This window comes from Dipodomys ordii, unplaced genomic scaffold, assembly GCF_000151885.1.
Source record: "Dipodomys ordii isolate 6190 unplaced genomic scaffold, Dord_2.0 Scaffold103, whole genome shotgun sequence".
In the NCBI taxonomy this organism is placed as follows: Eukaryota; Metazoa; Chordata; class Mammalia; order Rodentia; family Heteromyidae; genus Dipodomys; species Dipodomys ordii.
The window spans coordinates 376,443-401,107 of NW_012267319.1; the positions used below are offsets into that span (position 1 = coordinate 376,443).

The following is a 24,665-nucleotide window of genomic DNA, read 5'->3' on the forward strand; positions in this document are numbered from 1 at the left end:
AGCCGCCGTAGCGGTGCGGGCGCCGGGGCCCGGTCGGGATGGGCGCCGGCGAGGCCGACCGCGGGGCGTGGCTGCTGGTGCTGGGCTTCGTGTTCGGGTGCAACGTCCTGCGGATCCTCCTCCCGTCCTTCTCCGCCTTCGTGAGTGGCGGCCGGGCGTCCCAGGCCCGGCGCGGGCCGGGTGGGACCGGCGTGGACTCGGGGCGGGGGGTGGGCAGGGTCTGGGGACGGCGGCCGGAGGCCCGGCTCACCTGCGCAGGCGCCGGGTCAGACGGTGGCGTGATTTTAGGTGTGCGTGCTGGGAGTGAGCGTGCGTGCGTGCGTGCCGGGGGTGTGGGGCTTGAACTCGGGGCCTGCTCTCACTCTGGTGCCCCCCCCCCCCGATGATTAACCGGAGATCGGGCGGTGTCCGGATTTGTCCTGCCGGCCGGGCTCCCCCGCAGCCCCTGCCCGGCGGGGTGCGCAGGGCCGTCCCAGGGCCCTGCCCCTCTGGCGGGGCGTCTCCTTTCATCCCGGTGCCCCCCTCGCCGGGTCTGGCAGAGGAGGCCCAGCCCGTTGCCTTGATAGAACACTTGAACCGCTGCCCTCCGCGCATCCTTCTCGTCTTTGGACGAAGCAGTGATCGCCTTAGGTCTTGAGGCGTTCGGGTAACGGCAGAGCTGTGCATCTTCCCTGACTGATCCTGTGCCCCGTACCCAGCGCACGGCCCCGCCCTGCCTCTCCCAGCCCTGGAACCCGCATTCCAGTTTATTTTATTTTTGTCAGTCGTAGGGCTTGAACTCTGGGCCTGGGCGCTGGCCCTCAGCTCTTCAGCTCAAGGCGAGCGCTCTACCACTTGAACCACAGCGCCACTTCTGGCTTTTTCTGCTTATGTGGTGCTGAGGAATCGAATCCAGGGCCTCCTGCATGCAAGGCAAGCGCTCTACCACTGAGCCACCTTCCCAGCCCCTCATTGTGGTTTTGATGGGCATTTTCCTAATCACCGGTGATGTTGTTTTCTTTTCATGTGCTCTGGCCGTGGTGACGCTTGGTTCGTCGATGCTCTGCTGCAGCTCCTGGCTCCTAATCCCCTTAGCTTTTGTCATTTTCTGGTGGCTTCACAACAATAAAGATGACAGTTTCGTCACCGTGTTGGGTCCCTTTAGGCCTCGGGAGGCTTGATTGATTTTCTGTTTTTCTATGACTTAGTCCTTTTAGTCCTCCAGGCAGGTTCTAGAAAGTAGAATTTCTCTTCCCCTCTTCCTCAAGACAGGCCATAGTACCCCCATCATCTCACTGCAACTCAAAGAAAAAGATGAATCTCTCTTCTGGTGAGAGTGGTGGTAGAGGCGGGCGGGGCAGGGGCACACGCAGAGGGTGTGCAGACCCCTGCTCCCCGCACAAGGCCTGTGGCCCATGTCGTGTTTGCTCAGGCCCCATGGTGCAGGTGCAGTGGGGCCTTGGTGCGCGACTCAGCCTGGGGCTTGGCTGTTGCTCTGGCTCTGACTGCAGATGTTCTGTGGTTTGGCAGGCAGAAAGGTCCCGTGTGTACTTGGTCTGTGGCAAATCCACTACCATTTCGTCTTTTTAACAACCTGTTTACAGTATGCATACAGCACAAAAAAACACTCCCTGAGACATCTGGCAGTAGGGCAGCCTCTGTTGCCCATGCTTTGGTGGATGGACAAGCTTTGTCAGCAGTGGCTATGGAGTATGGTGGCTCTCATTGCTCTTGAAGTGCTGTCCAGGCTTTCACTTGTTCTGAGACCCCAGGCCATCGATTGTGTGCTGTGAGTACTTGGCATACTCCTGTTGTCTCTGGTGCGTGTGTTTGATTTGGACTGGATCTCGGGGGCCATGTTGGATCTTGTGCATCTCAGCCCCTGGTGGGAGCTCCCATTTCAGGGTATTCCCTGATTACTTGGGGCAGGTCACTGGAGGCCCCATTCTCCGTCCAGGGACAGAGGCTTGTCTCTAACAGTCGGTGGGCGCCACCTGGCGGCCATCGTCCTCATCCCCTGAGTGTTGGCTATTAGTGTGAAGCCAACAGAGAGGGGAGGGGAGGAGGTCACCAGGGCACACTTGGGCGGGCAGCATCCACCAGCAGGGACCCCTGGGCTTGCGTGGAAGGCCCCCTTCACAAACATGCCATCTTTATTCTCCTTTCCGTGTGTAGGAAGCACTCATTTACCTCTGGAATACAGGTTCGTTCCAGCCCCTTCCATTGCAGATTTCTGCCTGTCTTCCCTGGCTCCCATTAGCGTCAGCATTGTTTGTTTGTTTTGGGTCTGGTCGTGGGGCCTGAACTCTGGGTCTGGGCTTTGTCCCTCAGCTCTTCAGCTCAAGGCTAGCGCTCTACCACTTGAGCCACAGCGCCACGTCTGGCTTTTTCCTTTTTGCTTATGTGGTGCTGAGGAATTGAACCCAGGGCCTCATGCACGCGAGGCAAGCGCTCTACCACTGAGCCACCTTCTCAGCCCAAGCGTCAGCATTGTTATATGCTCAGTCCTTTGCACCAGTCTCTCATCCCTCCCTCCTCACGCAGTTAATCTCGCCTCCCTCCATCCTCACGCTCTGTGGGTGCCTATTCCGCTTCACATGGCTCTCAGACCATGTTTGCCCTGACTTGGACATTTGTTCAGATTCTGGCCTGGGTGGCCTTTTTTTTTTTGTTGGTCATGGGGATTGAACTGTGGGCCTGGGTGCTGTCCCTCAGCTCTTCAGCTCAAGGCAAGTGCTCTACCATTTGAACCACAGTGCCACTTGTGGCTCTTTCTGCTTATGTGGTGCTCAGGAATGGAACCCAGGGCCTCATGCATGCCAGGCAAGCACTCTACCACTGAGCCACCTTCCCAGCCCTGGCCACGCAGTCTTGCAGACCATGTATCACAGAGCCTGGCCTGCCCTCCCCTGCCGGGTGCCTCTTTGTCGGAAGGCCCTTTCCACTGGGCCACCACTGGAGCCCTTGGCTCTGTTCCTTCCTTGGCTTCAGGAACAATGTTCCCTGTTTCTGGCTCTGGTAATGGGACTGGCGTTCATTTTATGATCCCAATCGTCCTGTTGCTGTGAAAGGTACATCCCTTTTCCTAGAGCAATCTGCAAAGGGTTCCAGCAGTTGGAATAGGAGGGGACTGCGGTTTTTCTCTGTGGTCATTGTAGGGCGCAGGCAGAGGCCCCAGAGCCTGGCTCTGTAGGTCAGCAGCCGCGTGACGCATGTTGGGAGGGCACCCTGCTCTTTCCAGCTGAGCACTGGCAGCGGCTCCCTCTAGGGACCAGCCCAAGCCCTCTGGGGGCGGGCTGGGTGGGGTGCAAAGGAGGGAAGCTTCTCAGAGGACTAGCTTGTGAGGGCGGCCGCAGCCCTGCGCACGCAGCCAGGTCGGCCGTGCTTACCTGGCACGTCCTCCACCAGTGGCCACACTCCCTGTGGGAGCCGCGCACCCATGGTCATTCCTGCAATCCCAGCTACGCAGGAGGCTGAGATCCAGGGGTCACGGTTCAAAGCCAGCCTGCAGACAAATATGCAGGCTCTTACCACCAATTAACTAACAAAAAGCTCAAAGTGGATCTATGGCTCAATTGGTAGAGTACCAACCTTGTGTAAAAATTAAAAAGCTCAGTGAGAACCTAAGGCCCTGAATTCAAAACTCGCTCTGTTACTGGCACAAAACCTGAAATGAGTTCCGGGGTGTGTGGTGGGGAGCAAGGACTTGGGCTGGCGGGGATTGTGCCGGCGTGTGTGACGTCAGGCCTGACCTGATCTCAGCGTGCCCAGCGTGAGCTAAGCCTTCCAAGGACCTGTGGTTGGTGTCAGAGCCCCGTCTTGCACTCAGGCCTGGTCAGGACACACGGTGTTCCTCAGACCCAGAAAGAGAGCGGGGCCCTGCTTCCCACGCGGGAGGCCTGAGCCACTGCCTTCCCCGCCAGGTGTCTAGGGTGCTGCAGCAGGACGCGGGGCAGGAGTCGCAGATGCGGGCCGAGATCCAGGACATGAAGCAGGAGCTCGCCACGGTCAACATGATGGACGAGTTCGCTAGATACGCCAGGCTGGAGAGAAAGATCAACAAGATGACCGATAAGCTCAAAACCCACGGTACTGCGCTCCGGCCACGCTAGAGAGGGCCACACCATAGATGTGGTCAGTGGAGGAGTGTTGGTGGTAGACTTCCTCCTCAGAGCTTCTGAATGTTGGTAGGCGCTTTCGAGAGGTCTGGAAGATGCCCTGGCACCCCAATCCTTTCTCCTGGCCGCCAGGAGGGCTGGCTGTGTGGACACGGGCAGCGAGGGACCCTGTTAGGCCGCCATCGGAGCCATCTGTCCCTGCAGGGAACATTTTCCAACTCATTTTCTGAGGGACGCCCACAGAGATGTCACCGTGGGGCCTGGCTCTGTCCTCTCACTGTCTGGACAGTGCGTGTCCTCACCTCTTAGGTCACTGTCCTGCGCAGTGGCGCGTGTGCAGCGTGGCAGGGTGCCGCGTGTGTGCAGGGAGCGTGCCGTCTGGTAAAATGGATTATAAGGAGTTGTTCAAAGGGGTTGCAGTTTCGTGAGTCAGGTGATAGGCACAGTGCTTCTTGGCAGTGTCCCCTCTTCCTTTGTTCTCTCCCTCCTCTCCAGTGATGTTTGCACAGTTATGTTTGCACAGCACACAATGAATGTAACGACTGCGTCTGCCCACCCTTCCTCCAGTCCCACGCCTCTCCCCACTTTGCACACTGCCCAAAACACGTTTCTACTTCCTGTATTGAGAGTGCTATCATCTTGGGGAGAAGGCAGGGGCCTGCCCCGGCCCAGGACAGACAAGCGGGGGGAGCCCTTGTGGAGCCGCACGAACTGTAGCTCAGGAAATCAGGGAGAGAACTTAGCCATGAACCCACGGTCCATGCGGTACCAAGAGAATCGCTGGTGCAGGTGAAGGCTGGAGGGACTTCAAATGAGAGCCACTCAGATCTCACCGTCTGAGGGAGATTCTGTTTTAAATGGTGGCGTCGTAAGATAACGAGTTACTACTTACACATTCTATTTTGTGCTTTCTAAATCTGGAGTGATTGTTCTGTTTAGGTGTTTGGTGAGGAAAGGCGTGTTCAGTGTGTTACATACGCCCCCAGTTTCCAGGACTGACACACAACTCTGTCCCATTTCTCCTCTCAGTGAAAGCGCGGGCAGCCCAGTCAGCCAAGATCAAGTGGGCCATGAGCGTCGCTTTCTACGTGCTGCAAGTAAGTGCTCTGCATTCCAGCCCGGAAGTGGGTGGTGGTGGTGGTGGTGGTGTGTGTGTATGTATGTGTGTGGCTGTGGCTGTAGGGACTGGTGCTTTTTGAAATCTGACTGTGGTGTTTGCTCATGTGCTTTTTCTGTGGTAATTGTGCGTGCGGCTCACAGGAGGTTTTTCACTCACCCAAAGTGTCTCTCTAGGCTGCCTTGATGATTTCGCTCATTTGGAAGTATTACTCTGTCCCCGTGGCTGTGGTACCAAGTAAATGGATCACCCCACTAGACCGCCTGGTAGCCTTTCCTACGAGGGTAGCAGGTAAGGATTTTCCCGGCAAACACAATGGAAGACCGCGAACAGGCTTGTGTAGAGGCGCGTGGTGGGCGTCTCGGCTGCCTGGCCTCATCCTCTGCATGCACTTAGCGACCTCTGCTCTCTGCACCTGGGCCCTGCACGCGGTCTAGAGAAGCTGCTAGACCTTTTCAAGTTCAGAGTGTGAGGCTGGGCTGCAGTCCCGGGTGGGCGTTGGATCTGGAACCCCGCCCTGGCTCCCCACTGTGTGTCCAGTCCTCGCGGTGGCCATCCGCGGCACCTCCGCGCGTGGGCCTGGTGCTGCTGAGTGGTCACCCTTCTGAATTTGAAAGTGCTTTGTGGACAACGAGGGCAGTGTTTCACAAGCCCGCTGGGTGTGGAGAGCCGCTCCGATGGTGGCACATTCCTTCCGATGACTAGTGAAGTAGGTAAGGCCATCTGGCTCATCTGGCTCATCATCTTCTTCTTCTTTTTTTTTTTTGGTTGGTTGTGGGCCTTGAACTCGGGGCCTGGGCGCTGTCCCTGTGCTGTGCTCTTCAGCTCAAGGCAAGTGCTCTACCGCTTGAGCCACAGCGCCACTTCTAGTTTTCTAGTGGTTTACTGGAGATAAGACACTCATGGTCTTTCCTGCTTGGTCTGACTTTGAACTTCGAACCTCAGCTCTCAGCCTCCTGAGTAGCTAGGATGAAGGTGTGAGCCACTAGCACGTGCGCGGCTGGCTCTTCTTCGTTATATCCACTTCTTACTATATAATGGAAGTCATCCCTTATGTGTTAGTTCAGACTGCCTAACAAAATGCTCTAAGCTGTGTAGCTTATCAACCAGGTGTTTCTCACAGAACTTGATCTCCTGGGGACTGGGGGAGTCCAAAGCCAGGTTGCTGGCAGACCTCCGTTTGGAGGGCATCTCGCGGTTCCTGGGTGGCTCCTCTGTGGCGTCCTAGGTGGTGGGAAGAGCTGGCGTGAGCTTGCCAGTGTGCTCCCTCGGGAGCGCCTTGTCCCCAGGAAGACATGCCCTACTAGTAATCCCACAGGACGCCGCGGGACCCCAGCCTTTAAAGGGAGTGGGGGGAGGATTTGGATAAATACTTCCCTAGCTTGTCTTCATTTGGGTTTTCTTGTTAAAAGCATGTTTATTTAGGTCCAGGGTTTTGCTATTGAAGGTAATGCACAGCACCTACTTTTTTTTATTTTTTATTTTTGTCGGTCCTGGGGCTTGAACTCTGGGCCTGGGTGCTGTCCCTCAGCTCTTGAGCTCAAGGCCAGCGTTCTACCACTTCAGCCACAGCGCTACTTTCAGTTTTCTGGTGGTTTATTGGAGATAAGTGTCTCACAGACTTTCCTGCCCAGGCTGGCTTTGAACTGTGATCCTCAGATCTCAGCCTCCTGGGTAGCTGGGATGACAGGCGTGAGCCATTGGAGCCTGGCTGGCACCTACTTTCCTTGGTAGTCTTTGGTTATAGTTTGCAGTTATGGTGGCGATGGATTGCTGTCCCAAGAGGAATGGTTCTCTCAGAATCCTAGTTCAGCTGTGCTTTGTTCCACCTTCCTCTGCACCCCTGGGCTCAGGCCTGGACCTCTGTGCTGACCAGAGACACAGCAGACCACTCTGCATGCCGCAGACCTCGTTGCCTCCCATAGCCTGGGACTGGAGCTGGATTCTCTATCTCCCGTAGGCTGGGCATACATTGCTTGTTTGCGCTGTTCCTTTGAGATTGCAGACTAAACACTCCCACACGTGTGCTTACAACCTAGTTCTGTCAAACACTGACCTCAAAGGGAAATCTGAAGCAGTGATCACGGTGCCGTGTAACCCTCATCAGATACCAGTACAGTCCCGTGAGCTGTGAAAGTCTCCAGATTTGAACCAACAAAGCACAGACTGTGCTCAGTTGTGCTCAGAAAGAACTGGGGTCCTGTTTCCTGTGAGTGAAGGGCAATGGCCAGAAGACTGTTGGCATGCTCTCTCTATGCTGGCTTTCTCTTTGCAGGTGGCGTCGGCATTACCTGTTGGATCTTGGTCTGTAACAAAGTGGTGGCGATTGTACTTCATCCTTTCAGCTGAAGAGGAAGATGTCGCCGGCTATGAGACTTTAAAGATGGATTTTGTTACGTTAAAAATCTGGTTCACTTTTAACAAAAACACAAAAGTACACGTTATGAATGTGTTTCTCCTTGGACTTTGAGAGTCTTCAAAGAATCATAACTGTGTCTTGTCCTTGAGCCAGAAAGCCCGTTTCGGACATGGCGGGTAACCACCGTGGCTCCAGGTTTGTAAGTTATGGGGTCTCTACATGCTCTCCTCATGGTTTGTGCACTTGGTGTATTTTGGTCCTCAGAATTTTCTAACAACTTAAGTACTTTAAAGACTTAGTGTTGTTTTAAACCCCTGTTTAGAAAGTAACTTAATTTTTTCACCACTATTAGAATTTAAAAATTTGCTGTTTAAGCTTACGAGAACAACTGAAAGAATGACACTAATAATAGTTAACACTGGCTGTGCATTCTTCCTTTTTTTAAAATATGTCACTGTTGGACATAAATTTGTATGGTGTGTATAAAGTAGGTAACTGTAGTACTACGAACCTGTTAATTTGTTATTACTGTATTATAAATGTACTCCTGAGACCCTACATGTCATGCCATGTTCAAAGTGTGTTTTGTATTTAAAGTGTTCCAGATGATGTGTTTTGTAAGCGGTTAACATTCACGCTCTGTGGAACAGAGATCTGGTTCAGTTAGTTGAATGGATGCTGGTCTGGCCTGTAAAAATGTAACGTGTGAAGCACTTTTTCCAATGACAACACCTTTGAGTGCTGCTCGCCTTCACTCTCCACAGACGTGTCCTTGCTGTGTGTGTCCTTTGCTGGCACGTGGCTGGAGCTTTGCCCTGCACTCCGTGTGACCATAACACAGTTCAGCTAAGTCCTATCACTAGTGCTTCAAAGATAGTATTAATATTCTGTTTCCTAAGAAGATCTAATAAGTAGCTCATTATTTCAACTGACTGCACTGTGAGAGGACGTGTGGTCTTTTATTGTCCTGAAGACCCCCAGAGCAGGCTTAAGGTCCCCTTCCTTACGTGCAGACATACAGACAGACTTACACTTGCTTAGCTCTGTAAAGATGCAGAATAGGGAGCGCAGCTGGGTTTACCTTGAACAGCATCAGGAGGACACTGCTTCCAGCAGCTTCTCCCATGTGAGACACTTCAGCTACAAAGGATGACAGGCGAGCCTGAGGAGGAGAATAGAGGCACAGGGCAAGGCTGCAGATCCGGTCCCTCCTGGAGCTTTCCCACTCAGCCCTTTTCCAGCCAGCTGCAGGCCTGAGTGCCAGGTTGGGCATCGTGCACCTGGAGGCCACGAAGATCACTAATCAGAACCAGATGTCCCCAACCAGACCCTTCTGTCCCAAGGATGAATGCTGCTAGGTGACGCAGGAAACTGACAGCTCACTGCTGCTGGAACGGCAGGCTTCGCCACAGCTGCTAATGTGCTCGTGTAGTTCCGAGGATTAAGCAGGGGAGAAATACATGTCCTTTACGTTTACCTCATGGTATGTCTTTTACATTGTATTTGTTTTTTTTCTTTTGAATCTGTTCTTAAACAGATAAATAAACATGCTGTCTTCCAACTGTGTCCTGTCCTCAGATTCTACTGTGAGCCACTGCTTGGCTCACCATTGTGAATATTGATGTGTGTGCTCTTAAAGCCTTTAAATTATAAAAGCAAAACTTGGAAAACTATTTAAAATTTTTTTAATTTGGAAAGCATAGAAAAACAGCACTATCCCACGCAACTCCACAGGACAGAGACTGCTGGAGCTTTTGCTTTTCTGTTTATGGTATCATATTTGTGTATAATACAGGTGTTTAAATGTTTAAGTTTTCATATGCGTTTAAAAGAATATATATTTTAAATGTTTTACTGCTTTACATAGAATCTGTTTGATTTAAAGTCCATCTGAAGCTCTTCATACCAATTCATACCCCAAGCAGGGTGGCTCTGGCACACGCAGCTTGCTCCCACTTTTGTATGTGTCCCTGAGCATCTGTGGTCACACCGGGACCTATCTCTGACGGGACCAGACCCGTGTCTGCTGGCCTGGTTTTCAAACATATCCCTGGTGCTTGGGGAGGCAGAGCGGGCCTCGGAGAAAACAGTCCCTACAAGCTGCCCTGCGGGCTGCTCTCCACACTGTCCCTGACCACCGACACTGATGATGATTCGGATTTTCTTTCCCTTTCCATCTTAACAGACATGTCAGCTGATTTGCAATGCAAGGTTTTCTTCCAAGCAGTGCTGCTAAGTGCCTTGGGCAGCAGAGACTCATTTGTGGACTCTTCCTAGTAGGCTTAGTCGAGTACTGAGGAAGGAAAACCCGTGGCTTTCCACCAGGCCCTGTGTGCCTCTTGCAGGGTGTTTTCTTCCTAGTTGAAGCATTAACAACTAACATGGTCAGGAATGTCTGGGTGTCCTCACAGGCTGTGGTGTGAAGCCCTGTGTTGGCTTCAGTCAGCCTTCTTACTGTATTTTTATTATTATACCTCAATCATACAAGGGGGCTAGGTTGTGACAGTTCTGTAATATGTACAATGTACCTCAAACATGTCCACCCCTGCTCCATTTCTTCTGCTCTCCACCACTCCTCTCTCCCTTTCAAACACTACTTGTTGAATTTCATTATGCAAGGAGTGTATGTGTGTGTAATATACTTTGACCTTCACCCCCAACACCCCTCCCTCCCACTCCTGGGCTCCTGTCCCCCAGTCTAGTTTTTTACTATTACCACCATGATTTTGGATCTAGAATATATATATAAGAAAAAAATACATACGTGGCTTTTGATTTTGGCTTGCTTATCTCACTTGATCTCTAGATTCATTTTCTTGCAGATAATGTCATTTCATTCTTTTTCTTTTCTATGGATGAATTATACTCTATTGTATAGATAAACACATTATCCGTTTATCAGTTATTTGGTACCTGGGCTGATCCCACAGCTTGGCTGTTGTGAACAGTGCTACGAAAAATGTGAGTAGCCAGGTATCCTTATTGTATGCTGACTTACATTCCTTTAGATGTATGCCCAGAAGTGGTTTGGCAGGGTCATAAGACAGGTGTATTTTTAGTTTATTTGAGAAACCTCCATATTGATTTCCATGGTGGATGCACTAATTTACATTCCCACCAGCTGTGAATGAGGGTTCCTTTTTCTCAGCATCCTTCTTAGCATTTCTTGTTTTCTTATTTCCCTTCTGACTAGTATGGTGGAATCTCCATGTACTTTTGATCTGCCTTTCCTTTATAGTAAAAGATGTTGAACATTTCTTGGTGTATTTATCAGCCATTTGTACTTTCAAATAATTAACCTGTTTATCCACTTACAGTTAACTTTTTCTGTTGATGTGTGATTTTGGAGCTCATTACATCGTCTAGATGTTAATCTTTTGTTAAATAAATGGCAAAGATTGTCTCTTGATCTGGCAACTTTCCTTCAGTGTAAATGAACTTATTGATGCAATCTCACATCCATTCTTGTTTTTATTTCCTAGATAGTTGGGAGTCCTATTCAGGAAATAATTGCCTATGCCTATATTTCCAGTGTTCCCCTATAGTACTTCCCAAGTGTTAGATCTTAGGTCCAGTTTGAATTGCTTTTACAGGGTAATATCTTTCAGCTTTTTTTTGACACAGGGACTCAGAGCTGAAACACTTAGCACCATCTTTGGTAAGTTGTTTTCATTTCCATAGATCCTAGGCATCTTTTTATTTCCTCCCCTTATTTCTCTGATGACCCAGTGGTCACTCAACAGTGTGTTGTTCAGTCTTTACATGTTTGAAACTTTCCTGTATTTTCTATTGTTGTTGGTTTCTAGCTTTATTCCTGTGTGGTTTGATAGAATATGGTTTTCTGATATTTGTTAAGACTTGCTTCATGTCATAAAATCTGATCTATTTTGGAGGAAGTTCCATGAGCTGCTGCTGAGATACTCCAAATGTTTAGTCAATTTGGTATACAGTGTTAATTCTGAAGTTTCTTTGATTTTTGGGCAGGGAAGGGATATATGAATGACCTACCTATGGTAGAGCTGTGTATTGAAGTCTGTGTCACTGTGTTAGGGTCTGTGGAACAGGAGTGTTTGTTTAATTAAATTAGAATGCACCAATGTTTGGTAGATACAACTTAATAATTGTTATTTCTTCTTGAAATGACATGTAGGTTTTTGGAGTCTTTAAACTTTTTTTTATCAGCTATGTATATAGATAGCTTCTGCCTCCTTTCAGAGTTGGTTTACTTTGATCTTTTTTCCATATTAGGCCACTGTTTGTCAGTGAGGGACATTTCTTGTAGGCAGCAAGTGGTTTTTAATACAACTTGCTATTTGTCTGTGTCTTAGAGAACTGAGACCATTAACATTCAGTGTTACCTAAGCTATATAATCAACCAGTCTTTAAAAGGAATAGACACATTTCATTTTTAGTATAAAGATGTAAGTTTATATTTAAAATATTACCATTGACTAATATACAGTGGATTTTTTTTGTTAGATTAGAAATAAAACAATTTATCCAAAGGCAGTTCAAGCACTGAGACACCCATACATGTGTGCGCCTCTCACGTGTTGAAATGGTGAGATTGCCAGCATCTAGGAGCTCGTACACCACACCAGAATGTCCTGGGCATTGGTTATATTTAAATAATAATTTTTCTTTTCTCTTCTGTAGGTGAGGAGGCCTTCATGGAGTTTACCACAGTAACGTTTGAGTCTCCAAAGGCGTTGTTGGCAGAGGCCTGACCAGGAGATAGGTGATGCGAGGCCTTGTTTTTCAGGGGCTCCTCCAAGCCCTCTGTAGCCACAGGACTGCTCTGGTCTTGCTTTAAGACAGAGCCAGACCCAAAGAGTTCTTCCATCAGACAGTTTTTCCTGATTTGGAATGCAGTGTCTTCTACCTTGGTTCGGGAAGGCGCAGCAGGGGCGGGCTCGTAGCTGCTGGCCTCCTGCTCCGGTCTCATCTCCTCTACATGGCAGCGGTGTCGGCCGCCTGCCAGGCACCGTGTGCTACCAGGGTGGGCCGGCCCTGGGCAGGTGGGGAGGCCCTGGTGCAGGTTCTCCGTGGCCTCTGTGAAGGAGTAGTGCTTCCTGTGGCGGAAGACCATCTTGGTGCTGGGAACCACGAATGTGTCCGGGGCCTCGGCCCTGTCACTCATTTGTGAACACAGCTTTTCCTTGGCTGCTTCATCTTCCTGATGGCCTCTACTTTCAGGATGAGGTGCTGGAATTCTTGGGGATGGTTCTTGTTCCTCTAAGATGGTTTTCTTTTCTTGCTCTTCCCTTTTCTCTTTATGTCTCCTAGTGTTCTCCAGTAGTCCTTGCATTTCTTCTGCCTTTGATAAATCTACAGCAGAAAGATAGACAACTTAGTGCCCTGAAAATCAATGGATTTCTTGGATGGAACTAGAAAAAAATCATTTTGAGTGAGGTAAGCCAAGAGACAAATGGCACATAGTCTCCCTGATATATGGATGTTAAATCCAAAATGCTAGGAGATACAACAAAGTAAACAGCACTTGAGAAACAAAGGACCTCTATTCATCTTGTCTTATCATTATTAAATGACTCCATGTTGTTGACCACATACATGGTGTGTGTATATATATATATATATATATATATATATATACACACATATATATGTATATATTCATCTTGTCTTATCATTATTAAATGACTCCATGTTGTTGACCACATACATGGTGTGTGTATATATATATATATATATATATATATATACACACATATATATGTATATATATATATATATGCGTACATCTGAGGGAAGCTAGGAGGAGCATACAGAATCAGAGGGAAACAGGAAAACATAACAGAGGGGCCCATCAGCTGCACTGGACATTGATGAAAACGTGCTCAGCAACTCAAGGGCAGCGATGGGAGGGAACGTGAACAGCTAACACTAAGCAAAAGTGAAGAAATGTGCGTATCACCTGATGTGGAAGAAATAGTTGTATTATCAAAGCTCAGAATTCACAAACTTTATAGACCACGATAATGACAATTTGCCTCATGAATGTGTTTGTGACTGTAAGTATCACTATTTCACAATTCTGTGAACTTTGTGAAATTTATGTAATCACTTAACCTCAAATAACTATAAAAAAAGATGGATTTCTGGTTTGGGGTACAGCTCAGCAGTAGAGCGGAGCCTCGCACATGGGGGGCGCTGGCTGGGTTACATGGCATATGCAGACATGGGTCTGTGGAAACCCCCCTGGGTCAGAAGCACACCTGACACCCGGACAGGGTGTCTCCCAGCTCCCAGAGCCACGCCTCCATCTGGTGCATCCTCCCACACAACGTGCCAAGTGCACACATACCTTTCTGGGATAAGTCTCACCTAAATGGAATGAAAAAACACGCGGAAGATTTAAGCAGAGCCCCGTGGGTATGGCTGGACATCAGTCCCCCAGATTGCACAGGACAGAGTGGCTTTTTTCAGTGGTTTTTACCAGCTTGCTCGTATTTTGCTCCACTTGGCTTTCCAGCCAGCCTGGCTGGCACCTGGTCTAGTGCCCAGCGTGTTCGGCAGGCCGATCCCCTGGCCCTGAGCAACTCTGGAATTGTTGTGGCTTTTCACTCAGAAGCTGCCCTTGTCTGGCCTGGGTGGAGTTCACCGGCTTCTACTGGCAGTAATGAAGTATGGACACAAGAGGCTGTGTCTGCTCAATGCTGGAGGGACTGGTTCAATAAGAATAAAGGAGAATCTTTTCCTCTTATATATTTCTTTTACAGGTGTGTACTACTACACCCAGCTTGAGAAAATTGTTACAAGTCATGTTTTACTTTAAAAAGCTGTTAAAATTAGCAGGGGTACGGTGGCATACACCAATAATCCAAGCTACGAAGGAAGTAGGAATCAGGAAGACTTGAGTTTGAAGTCAGCCTGGGAAAAAAATTAGACCTAGTGTCAGCTAACAAGCCAAGCACAGTTCTGTATTTTCATAATTCCAGCTATTTGGAAGGGAGGATCATAGTTGAAAGTTGGCCCCGGGTGGGGGTGGGGGAGGCTATGTGAAGTATAAAGCAGTGGAAGTGGAGGGCTGTGGCTCAGGTGGTAGAGTGCCTGCCCAGTAAATGAGAAGACATGTTCAAACCCTAGTACTACACAAAAGAAACAACAAAACAAACTCCAGTTACCTTCATATTTCCTTTTAGATTCCTCTAGTCTTGGTAGTTTACTGATAACTGGAGGAATTTCACAGTTTATTTCAGCTGATTTTTCTTTATGATCAGTGTTTCTTGTCTTTTTACTCTGTAACTTAGAAAAGCAGTGAAAGATATGTTTTTGGTGATCTAGACAATTGTATTCTAATAAATACAAATACTTTTTACATAGAACAAATGATTACAGCATACTCTATTTGTGTTAAGTAAGATGTGTAATTAGACACTGAGGTTTCAGGTCTGTCTTACCTTAGTTTTCAAAGGTGGAAAGTCATCTGATTTTTGGGTTTCTTTGTGTCTCATAATTGTAAATGACAAGCTTTTTCTGTCTGCTTGGACTGATTTTGTAGAAGAAGCTATAGAATTGGAAGATTATGTATGAGAAAGATTTTTACAAATGGAAGCCATTTTTAAGTGTAAAATAACATTTGAAGTATGTGTAGACATTTAATATTTGTGAAATGTCTGATAGATTCCCCTTCTTTTTTTTCCTATCATCTCCATTTTGGTCTCATTTTGGACTAAAGAGGTGAAGGGTCACATAGAGGTGATGGGGTCACACAGAGGTGATGGGGTTACACTAAGATGATAAGGGTCACATTGAGGTGACAGGTCACAGAAGTAATGGGTTACACTGGTGATGGTCAGGTGATGGTCAGAAAGTTGATGGGGTCATACGGAGGTGATATGGGGTCACACAGAAGTGATATGTGGGCCACACAGGTGATATGTGCCACACAGGTGACGGAGGCCATACAGAGATGATGGTGTCACACGGAGGTGATGGGTCACACTATCCAGTGTTAAGGACAGCTGCTACTGATGGCAAGCTGCCCTCCACACAAAGAGGCGAGCGACCGCCATTCACCTTTCCTCACCGTCCTTGAAATACTCTCGTTTAAAGGCCCCATGGTTGACACACCCATCTCTCTGGGCAGTTATTCTGTATTTTAAGCCAGAGCAAGCGAGGAAGGCACGTTGGGAGCGGCTGCCTGTGAGGGGAGCCTGCGGTGGCTGCCGGTGGAGCAGGTGGTTCCCGTTGTCACTTTGAGCAGAAACTGATGCTTGCCGGCCGTGCCGGAAGAGAAGGGGCAGCAGCACCATGTGGCATTTAAACGGTACCCGTGCCCTTGCCACACTGCTGAACCAAAGCAGGCTGCTACAGAGGAGTGCTGTGTGCTGTGAGCGACAGAGTGAAGTTCTAGAACAGTGAGAGCTTATGGTGGTTCGGGCCGGAGGGGAGCGTGGGGTGTGGAATGTGAAGGCCATGGGGAGCCCCCCCCTCCTTTCCTGGAGAGTCACCTCCCCCCCAGACAGTGCAGGCTACGGCGGTGAGCGGGCGCCAAAGCCCGACCAACTGCATCTCATGGAAGTAAAGTAAAACTCCAAAGAAGTTCGTTCTCAAGAACTGGAAAGTTCAGTGTGGAGCAGACACTTTCCTTCAAGCAGCCTCATGCTACCTGAAGTAAGAGACTGGGCCCAAAGTGAGGAACTGAGAAAGCAGGTCTGTTCCTGGCTCTTGACAAGATTGTACCACAAAATGTGTCTCAGTGCCCATGAAATGCTTTTTAAAACTCATCTGTTATTTTAGCTATGAAAAAGTAGGAAGAAGCTGGGTGCTGGTGACCCACGCCTGTCAGCTACTCAGGAAGCTGAGATCCTTGAGACTCTTACCTCTAATAAGTACTCAGAAAAGTGGCACCGTGGCTCAAGTGGTAGAGCTCTCACCTTGAGCACAGAGAGGCTCAGGGACGGTGCCCAGGCAGGTCCTGAGTTCAAGCCCTGGGACTGGCAAAAAAAGATATGACCAGATACTTAACCATAGATTTTGAGCAGAAGTAACTAACATACCTTTTGGGTAATCTTCTTTTTCATGTAAGTTTTTAAGTATCCGATTAGTATAGATATTTTTAATTTCAAGCTCACGCTCTTTCTCCTAAAAAGAATTGAAACATCAATTTTCTATGAATACTTTAGTTTTATTAATCTTGATTAAAAATATAAAGCAAGCAAACTCAGCGTGTGTTAAATGAAATCTGTAAGTTCTAACAGAAAACAGGAATGGCTGAGTCACGCACACTGCTGGCAACGGGACGTGCCAGTTTGTGATGATAGTGACACCTGTGAGGAGACCATCCTGCTGTGCCCGGCAGCTGCGTGCCTTCACTGTGCGTTTGGTGCCCTGGGCTGCTGCTCTGTCACTAGCTGCATTTCACCATTGAAATTCATTAAAGAGAAAACATTAAAATACAGTTCTCAGGGGCTGGGAAGGTGGCTCAGTGGTAGAGTGCTTGCCTCAGATGCATGAGGCCCTGGGTTTGATTCAAGAGAAAAAGCAGGAAGTGGTGCTGTGAGCACTCTTCTTGAGCTGGAGAGCTCAGGGGGCAGCGCCCAGGCCCAGAGTTCAGGACCCATGCCTGACAAAAAAATAAAAAGAAAGTTCAGTCCTCAGTCACACTGGCAGGTTGTGATGCCCAGGAGCTACCTGTTTCATGAGCTGGTGTGTATGTGTGGACAGAACTTCTGCAGCACAGCACTTCTGCTGTGTTTACACACTGGCTGAGCACAGGACATGGCTGCTCCCTTTTAAATCTCAACACTGACTTCCTTAGGTCATGGCAAAACAAGTTTGGAAACTAACTTGCTGGGGTGATTAGCTATCCATGTTCCTTTTTTACCCCTACATCTGTGGGCAAGCCTGATGAGTGCAGTGGACTCAAGACCTGAGGCCGTTTCTCCAGCTTCATTCCCCTGCTGACCTAGAGACGAGGCACATCAGGAAGTAATAGCTTTGAGGATATAGACTCAGAAGAGACTGTTGTAGGTCTGGGCAGCAGCATAGGTTTTGAGCTCATTCAATCACAGTCATTTGACCAGAACAGGCACAGGAGTGGGTGAAGAATAAGCATCTCAGTGTTTTCTAGAGTTTAAGAAGCAGAAATGCTGTGGTGCTCTTCCCTTATCGTGGTAAAACCTTGTCCAGAAACTGCCAGATGGAAGACGAACAAGTGCTTTCTGGGTTATGGTGCTGAGTTGGAGGTATACTGAACAAGGGGTTTTAGAATGATGATGTGGCCTGTTCAGTCCCATCTGCTGGGCTGGTCTGGGTCCCCAGAGGGTGGCCTACAGCTCAGCTGCAGAATGCATCAGGAGGCCAATGGTGGAGGGCAATGGCTGGTGTATGGCAGTGATGGCTGGGGATGGACAGGTCAGTCCTGGCTTGCAGCGGAGGTTTGAGTTGGGTACCTGTGACCTAGCTGGCTCCCTAAGTCTAAGGCAGAGATTTTAGGTCACCATCTAGGATACTTATGTGGTTGAGATATGCAGGTGGTCATGACCTTGAAAACAAGATTGCCGGATGCTGGTGGCTCATGCCTGTAATCTTAGCAAAGATCTGAGGATCATGGTTCAAAGCCAGCCTGGGCAGGAAAGTCTGTGAGATTCTTGGCTTCAACCAGCAAAAAGTCAGAAGTAGAGCTGTGGCTTAAGTGGTAGAGCCCTGGCCTTGAGTGAAGAGGCCTGTGCCCAGATCCTCAGTTCAAGCCCCGTGCCCAGGTCCTCAGTTCAAGCCCCAGTACTAGCACCAAAGGAAGGCAGGATCAAGGTTAAGAAATAGATGTTCTCATCATTGAGGCCAAAGCCTCTTCCTAAGCCCAAACAATAACAACAGATGGAAGTGTTTTCTTAAGATTGCCACGGCCTTATTTCCAGACCTCCTGCCTCGGGTTGCGTGGGCACATGGAAGGAGCTGAGGCGATCGATGCTGTGTGACAGGGCTAGGTGGTAAAGGGACACATGGCTTCCGCCTGTCCTCTCACCTCCATCTCCCCTTTCCTTCTCTCCCTCCCTCTCTCCCTCCTTTCCTCCCTGCATCTCTTGCTCCCTCCTCCTACCCATTTTTCTTTCTCCATTCTTGCCCTTGGAACCAGCCAGCAAGGTGAGGGGAAGCTTGTTCCACATGGAGAAGCCGCTAAGGCTTAACCGATGGCAGATCTCCGCCACTGCACTGCAGGTGTCAGGGGAGACTCCAGAGAACCGGGGGGCGACCTCCCAACTGCCCCAACACATCAGACTCTGGCCATCTCTGGCAAGCCCTGACAGTACTATAGAGCTGTGTGAACACGTATTTTTTTCTGAGTCACTTCTGAAGTATTGATGTTTGCAAGTATTTTTTTTAATGCAGAGAAAGAGGAAGAGTCTAGTTTTATAAGATATCCTGGAAGTTTCTGCTCCTTTACAAGGGATGATCTTGGGGATAACTATCGGACAACCTCACTGACCCAGGTGAGGTGACTGGTGGGAGACTGGAGTCCGTCCCTAATGCAGGCAGCCGAGGGCCAGTGATAGGCCATAAATTTGGAAAAATGACACCAGGTTATTTTACAGTAGCTGTGTAACTTATTCTTGGGATATCTTATTTTCTTCTGGTGTTTCCATCTCTATCCTCCAGTTCTTTGTTAGAGAGATTTACTTACTAATGTGGCCTTCCAAATCCTCCAGGGCTTCTCTGCCTTCTGCCTTTTGTTTTGTTTTTCTGCAGTCGTGGGGCCTGAACTCTGAGCCTGGGCACTGTCCCTCAGCTCTTCAGCTCAAGGCTAGCACTCTACCACTTGAGCCACAGCACACTTCTGGCTTTTTCTGCTTATGCGGTACTAAGGAATGAAACCCAGGGCCTCATGCATGCAAGGCAAGCACTCTACCAGTGAGCCACCTTCCCAGCCCATCCATGCCTTCTGCCTTTGAGCCCTTCAATTTTAATGCTTTAATGCATTTTGGCTTCTGAATTATCCATCCTCATAATGTCAAAATATGGTGTTATGGGTACAGTCTTCTCTCCTGGGATGCCAAATTCAACACCAGACCATCTATCCTTTTGTGCTTTCTTATTCCATGCTGCTGGTCTTCAGAGATCTGGGTGCTTCTCTCTGAAGAGGAAGGCACCTGGCTCTGGGTCCCTCAGGGACTGTCTGTCCGGCTTCCCTTTGAGCCCAGTTACTCTCGTTCCCAGAATGTGCTCTGTGGGCATCTGCTCTGGGATGCCAGCCTTTTTACCCAGAGCCCTCTTTCTCTCAAGCAAAGTGTTGAGGCACCCTGGGTTTTTCCTGGTGATCCTTGGAGGAATGGTGGGGCAGGTGACAGGAGGGCCTGTTCTCAGCCCTCTTCCTTTAGACAGTAGCCTGCCTTCTACAGGCCAAAGCCCCTCTGGGGCCCCCTGCTGGGGCCTCTGCTTCATGGCATTCATACGGATGCATCCATCCACTTTCTTAGGAAACATTTCCATGGTTTGTGGATCACACACCCTGATTCTCCTTGCTATTATTTATTTCCTTTTAGTGTCCTTGACTGGTATTTTCCTGGGGCATGTAGGAGGGAAGAAAGTCAAGGGCCAGAGTGAGCAGTGCCTGCTTTTCTTAGCCTCTGCTGGCTGCTGCTCTCCTCCCCAGAGTGGTGAGTATGGTGGTATGTGTTGAGTCTGTCAGACCCAGGGGCCATCCTGACGGCCATGGTCACGTGGTCATGAAGGCAGGCGAGTTAGGGACCCCTGCGCTGCTGCCCCAAGGCTCTGCTTGATTCTTTTGTTCACTTCTTCAGAGCTGAGCTGGCGGTTCTTCCATGTTCCTATGGCCACCTCTCTAGGTGTTTACCTGTGCACTTCGTGCGTTGTGATGGTTGAAGTCATCACCCTAAAATTCTTGCTTTCCTCCCTCTCTCTCCTTCTCCCCCCCCGTCTCTCTCTTGGGTTAGTTCTGGGTCTGGGTGCTGTCCCTCAGCTCTTCAGCTCAAGGCTAGCACTCTACCACTTGAGCCACAGCACCACTTCCAGTTTTCTGGTGGTTAATTGGAAGGAAAGTCTCATGGACTTTCCTTGCCTGGGCTGGCTTTGAACTGTGATCCTCAGATCTCAGCTTCCTGAGTAGCTAGGATTATAGGTGTGAGCCACTAGTGTTCGACTCCTGTTCTCTTTTTAAATCAACTTTTGATGGATTTCATAATGCTATTCTACAGTTAGAAAGTTCTTAAGATATGTTTTGCTCCCCTCCATGCTGCTTCCCACCCCAAATTGTCACTCTGACATTTTGCACTTATTTTTTTTAAAAAGGTCTAGATTTGACATAGGAGAGAGAGAGAGAGAGAGAGAGAGAGAGAGAGAGAGAGAGAGAGAAGAGAGCACATACATGTGATATTTGTCTTTCTTGGTCTGACAGATTTCATTTAACAAGGTCATTCCTAGTTCTCTCCATTTTTCCTGCAAATGCCACAAGTCCACTCTTCTTTATTTTATTAATCTGTGCACTGGCTGGTGGGATCCTAGGTTGACTTGATTCCACAGTTTGGCCATTGTGACCAGTGCTATCAACATGCATGTGCAGGTGTCTTGATTGAATGTGACTTACATTCTGTCTGAAATAGGTCAGGAGGGGCATAGAGGAGTCTTTTGCTTTTTAAGGAATCACCACATGGTTTCTGTATTGGCTTTATCAATGTGCACTTCCACTAACTGTAGAAAGGCTCCCCCTCCTCCTTCCTCATCAGCACTTGCTTTTTTTTTTTTTTTTGCCGGTCATGGGGCCTGAACTCTGGGTCTGGGCGCTGTCCCTCAGCTCTTCAGCTCAAGGCTAGTGCTCTACCACTGGGGCCACAGCGCCACTTCCGGCTTTTTCTGTTTATGTGGTGCTGAGGAATCGAACCCAGGACCTCATGCTTGCAAGGCATGCACTCTACCGCTGAGCTACCTTCCCAGCGCCCCCAGCACTTGCTTTTTGTTCTCTTGGTGATTGCCAGCTAACTTGATTATTTCTTCTTTTGATGTTTTAATTTTTGGAGCTCCTTTATATATTATCCTGGATATGAATCCTTTAACTGACAAATAGCTGGCAGAGATTTTCTTCCATTCTGTAGGTTATCTGTTAGTTTCTCTTTTTTAATGGTATTGGAGTTTAAACTTAGGGATTAATGCTTGCTAGGCAATTGTACCACTTGAATTATGCCTGCACTCTTGTAGGTTGTCTCTTGATTTTGGTAATTGTTTCCTTTGTGGTGCGGAAGCTTTCTAATTTGACGAAATGCCATTTATTTTATTTTTAATGTTTTTTTCTTTTTTTTTTGAGGAAGGACAGTTTTATTTTCATGTACAGAGAAATCAGCATTGCACACTTACCCAGCTCAGTGGCCAGCTCCTTAGCCTTTACCTTTTCCAGCCTGGCAATCAGAATCGCAGATTTTGGACTCAGGACACTGCCTCCCCAGTGCCGATGGATCTCATCATATCTGTCATTGGTCCTGATAACCTCCCCCAGCTTCGCCAGAGATCCTTTGTCTTCTGAGTTAACCTGGGTGAAGGCAACGGTGGTGCATGTTTTCCTGTGGAGGTGGCGCCCTGGCTTGGCTTCCCCCTTGAGGCAGTAGGGAGCATTCATCTCTGGCACAGGGCAGGCAGGAATACAACCAGCCGATGGGGTCCACGTCATGTACGATCACCATGAGCTGAGCCTTCTTGTTCTCCACAAAAGTAGTAACCATGTTAACCCCTGCTCAAAGGATTGGAGGTCTCTTAGTGGGGACGTCTCCTTTGCCAGCAGCTTTCTTCTCAGTTCAAGCCAACAGTCTCGGCTTCTTCTCTGGCCTGTACTTGTGGGCCAGCTTGAGTAGCTGTGTCACTGTCTGGCTGTCCAAGGCCTGGGTAAACTGGTTCATTGCAGGAGGAACTTTCAGCCCTGGTAGAGGCTTGTCCTTTGCCACTGCAGGCAGATACAGCAGGGCCGTTTGACAAAACAGGTGAGATCTCTTTTGGACTGGATGTCCTGTCCAATGCCAAAGTTTTTTTTTTTTTTTTGGTCGTGGGGCTTGAACTCTGGGCCTGAGCGCTGTCCCTCAGCTCTTCAGCTCAAGGCTAGTGCTCTACCACTTGAGCCACAGTGCCACTTCCGGTTTTCTGATGGTTTATTGGAGATAAAGAGTTTCACGGACTTTTCTTGCCCGGGCTGGCTTTGAACCGTGATCCTCAGATCTCAGCCTCCTGAGTAGCTAGGATTACAGGCATGAGCCACCGGCGCCCGGCTAATGCCAAAGTTTTTAGGCTGTTTTTCAAACAGCAGATTTACTACCTTCTTGGCCTCCTGCTTTTTCACGACAGCAGGGGCCGGGGCCACCATCTCCCCCTTGGCCCGTCTTTCCTTTTGGCATCTTGGGTAGCTGGAGAGAACGACTATTCTTTTAATGATGTTTAATTCATAGCTTCCCACACCAGCTTTTCTATTTTTCTGCTTTGCTATTGATGTTGTAGAGCGGGGTTGCAGAAAGCTGGACTCCCTGCTGTCCGGTGCTGTGGACGGTTCTCATGCACTGCTAGCTAGTGCTGTGTCACCAACACCCTCATTGATTAGAACTGCTAATTCAACTGAGGTCCTACCTGCTCCCTTCTTCATTTAACTGGACTGCTTTCACAAGGAGCCTAAAACCACTTCACACTGTTTGGTTCCTTTAACAAATAGTTTATGTAGGAGAGGCCAAAAAGAAATGTTTCTTTTCCTTTATTTGAGAGTTTTCAAACTTAAGACTTATAGCTTGAGGCTCAAAACATCTTTCTAGTTTGTTTTTAATTAAATTTTCAGTTATAGATACTGACCACTCTTAATTATATAAATCAGATTTACCGTGATATTTCTGTATATGCATTAATCATACGTTAATCATTCCTACCCCACTTTCTTCTACCCTTTCTACACCCTTTTTTCCTCCCCCTGGATTCTCTTTTCCCATAAGCTCGTGTTTGCTCTTCAACTTTTCAGGTTTTTTATTTTTAGTTTCCACATATGAGATAAAACATGTGACACTTAGGTTTCTGTGTCTGCCTTATTCTACTTCACATACGTTCTCTAGTTCCATCCATTAGCCTGTAATGACAGGGCTTCTGTCTTCATTATGACTAAATAATACTCCATTATCTATATACGTGCATAATGTGTTTCTCCATTCATTGATTGATAAGCATATATTATGTGATTTCATAGCTTGGCTGTTTGCAGTAAGCATCATATGCTGACTTCATTTCCTTCATGCACTCAGGAGAGGGACTGCAGGATTATATGGGAGCATTCTCTCTCTTTCTCTCGTTAACTTTGAACCTTGTGCTTGCTATACAGATGTTCTAATACATGGGCCACTCCTCTAGCCCTGGGAAGTGCTGTTTTTGCTTTTTGGTGGAACTGCACACTGATTTTTTTTTTGTGGCTGCATTGGTTTACATCTCTACCAACAGATCATAAGGGTAACTTTTCCTTTACTTTTTTTTTTTTTTTTGGTACTGGTCCTGGGGCTTGAACTCAGGGCCTGGATGCCATCCCTGAGCTTTTTTCCCCCAGCTCACAGCCAGTGCTCTACCACTTTGAGCTACAGCACCACTCTTGATTTTCTGGTGGTTAATTGGAGATAAGAATCTTGTAGACTTTCCTGCCTAGGTTGGCTTCTGTGATCCTCAGATCTCAGAATCCTGAGTAACTAGAATTACGGATATGAGCCACTTGGCACCTGCCTTTCATCATATTTTGACAGCACCTGTTATCTTCTTATTGTTTTCAGAAAAAATATTCTAACTGGGGTAAAATGAAATTTTATTACAGTTGTGGTTTAAAAATGCTTTAAAGCCAGGGCGCTGATGGCTCACGCCTGTAATCCTATCTACTCAGGAGGCTGAGATCTGAGAATCACAGTTCAAAGTCAGCCCGGGCAGGAAAGTCCATGAGACTCTTATCTCCAATAAACCACTAGAAAACTGGAAGTGGCACTGTGGCTCAATGGGTAGAGTGCTTGCCTTGAGCTGAAGAGTGCAGGGACAAGTGCCCAAGCCCCGAGTTCAAGCCCCATGGCCAACAAAAATAAATAAATAAATAATAAAAATGCTTTAAAGTTCTTTTTTTTTT

The 24,665-nt window shown here is 48.2% G+C and overlaps 2 protein-coding genes and 1 pseudogene across 5 annotated transcripts in view; 1 reads left to right on the forward strand and 2 right to left on the reverse strand.

Annotated features, from left to right (window-relative positions):
* The first annotated feature begins 6 nt into the window (after window positions 1-6).
* Wrb (tryptophan rich basic protein) lies at window positions 7-10,966 on the forward strand. The gene is made up of 5 exons (XM_013027401.1): window positions 7-140; window positions 3,903-4,068; window positions 5,127-5,194; window positions 5,391-5,505; window positions 7,490-10,966. The coding sequence occupies exons 1-5, from the start codon at window positions 39-41 to the stop codon at window positions 7,561-7,563; spliced, it is 525 nt and encodes a 174-aa protein (XP_012882855.1). The 5' UTR covers window positions 7-38; the 3' UTR covers window positions 7,564-10,966.
* Window positions 10,967-12,023: 1,057 nt separating this feature from the next.
* Lca5l (Leber congenital amaurosis 5-like) overlaps window positions 12,024-24,665 on the reverse strand; it is a 29,129-nt gene continuing 16,487 nt past the window's right edge. For 2 of the 4 annotated variants that reach the window (XM_013027405.1, XM_013027404.1), the window contains 4 exons: window positions 16,597-16,681; window positions 14,995-15,101; window positions 14,719-14,839; window positions 12,024-12,901 (listed from right to left, as the gene is read on the reverse strand). In XM_013027405.1, the coding sequence (XP_012882859.1) occupies window positions 12,198-12,901; window positions 14,719-14,839; window positions 14,995-15,101; window positions 16,597-16,681 (1,017 nt within the window). In that variant the 3' untranslated portion in view covers window positions 12,024-12,197. The remainder of the gene's footprint in view (window positions 12,902-14,718; window positions 14,840-14,994; window positions 15,102-16,596; window positions 16,682-24,665) is intronic. The other 2 variants (XM_013027406.1, XM_013027408.1) reach the window with 2 other exon arrangements.
* LOC105993945 lies at window positions 17,869-22,898 on the reverse strand (annotated as a pseudogene).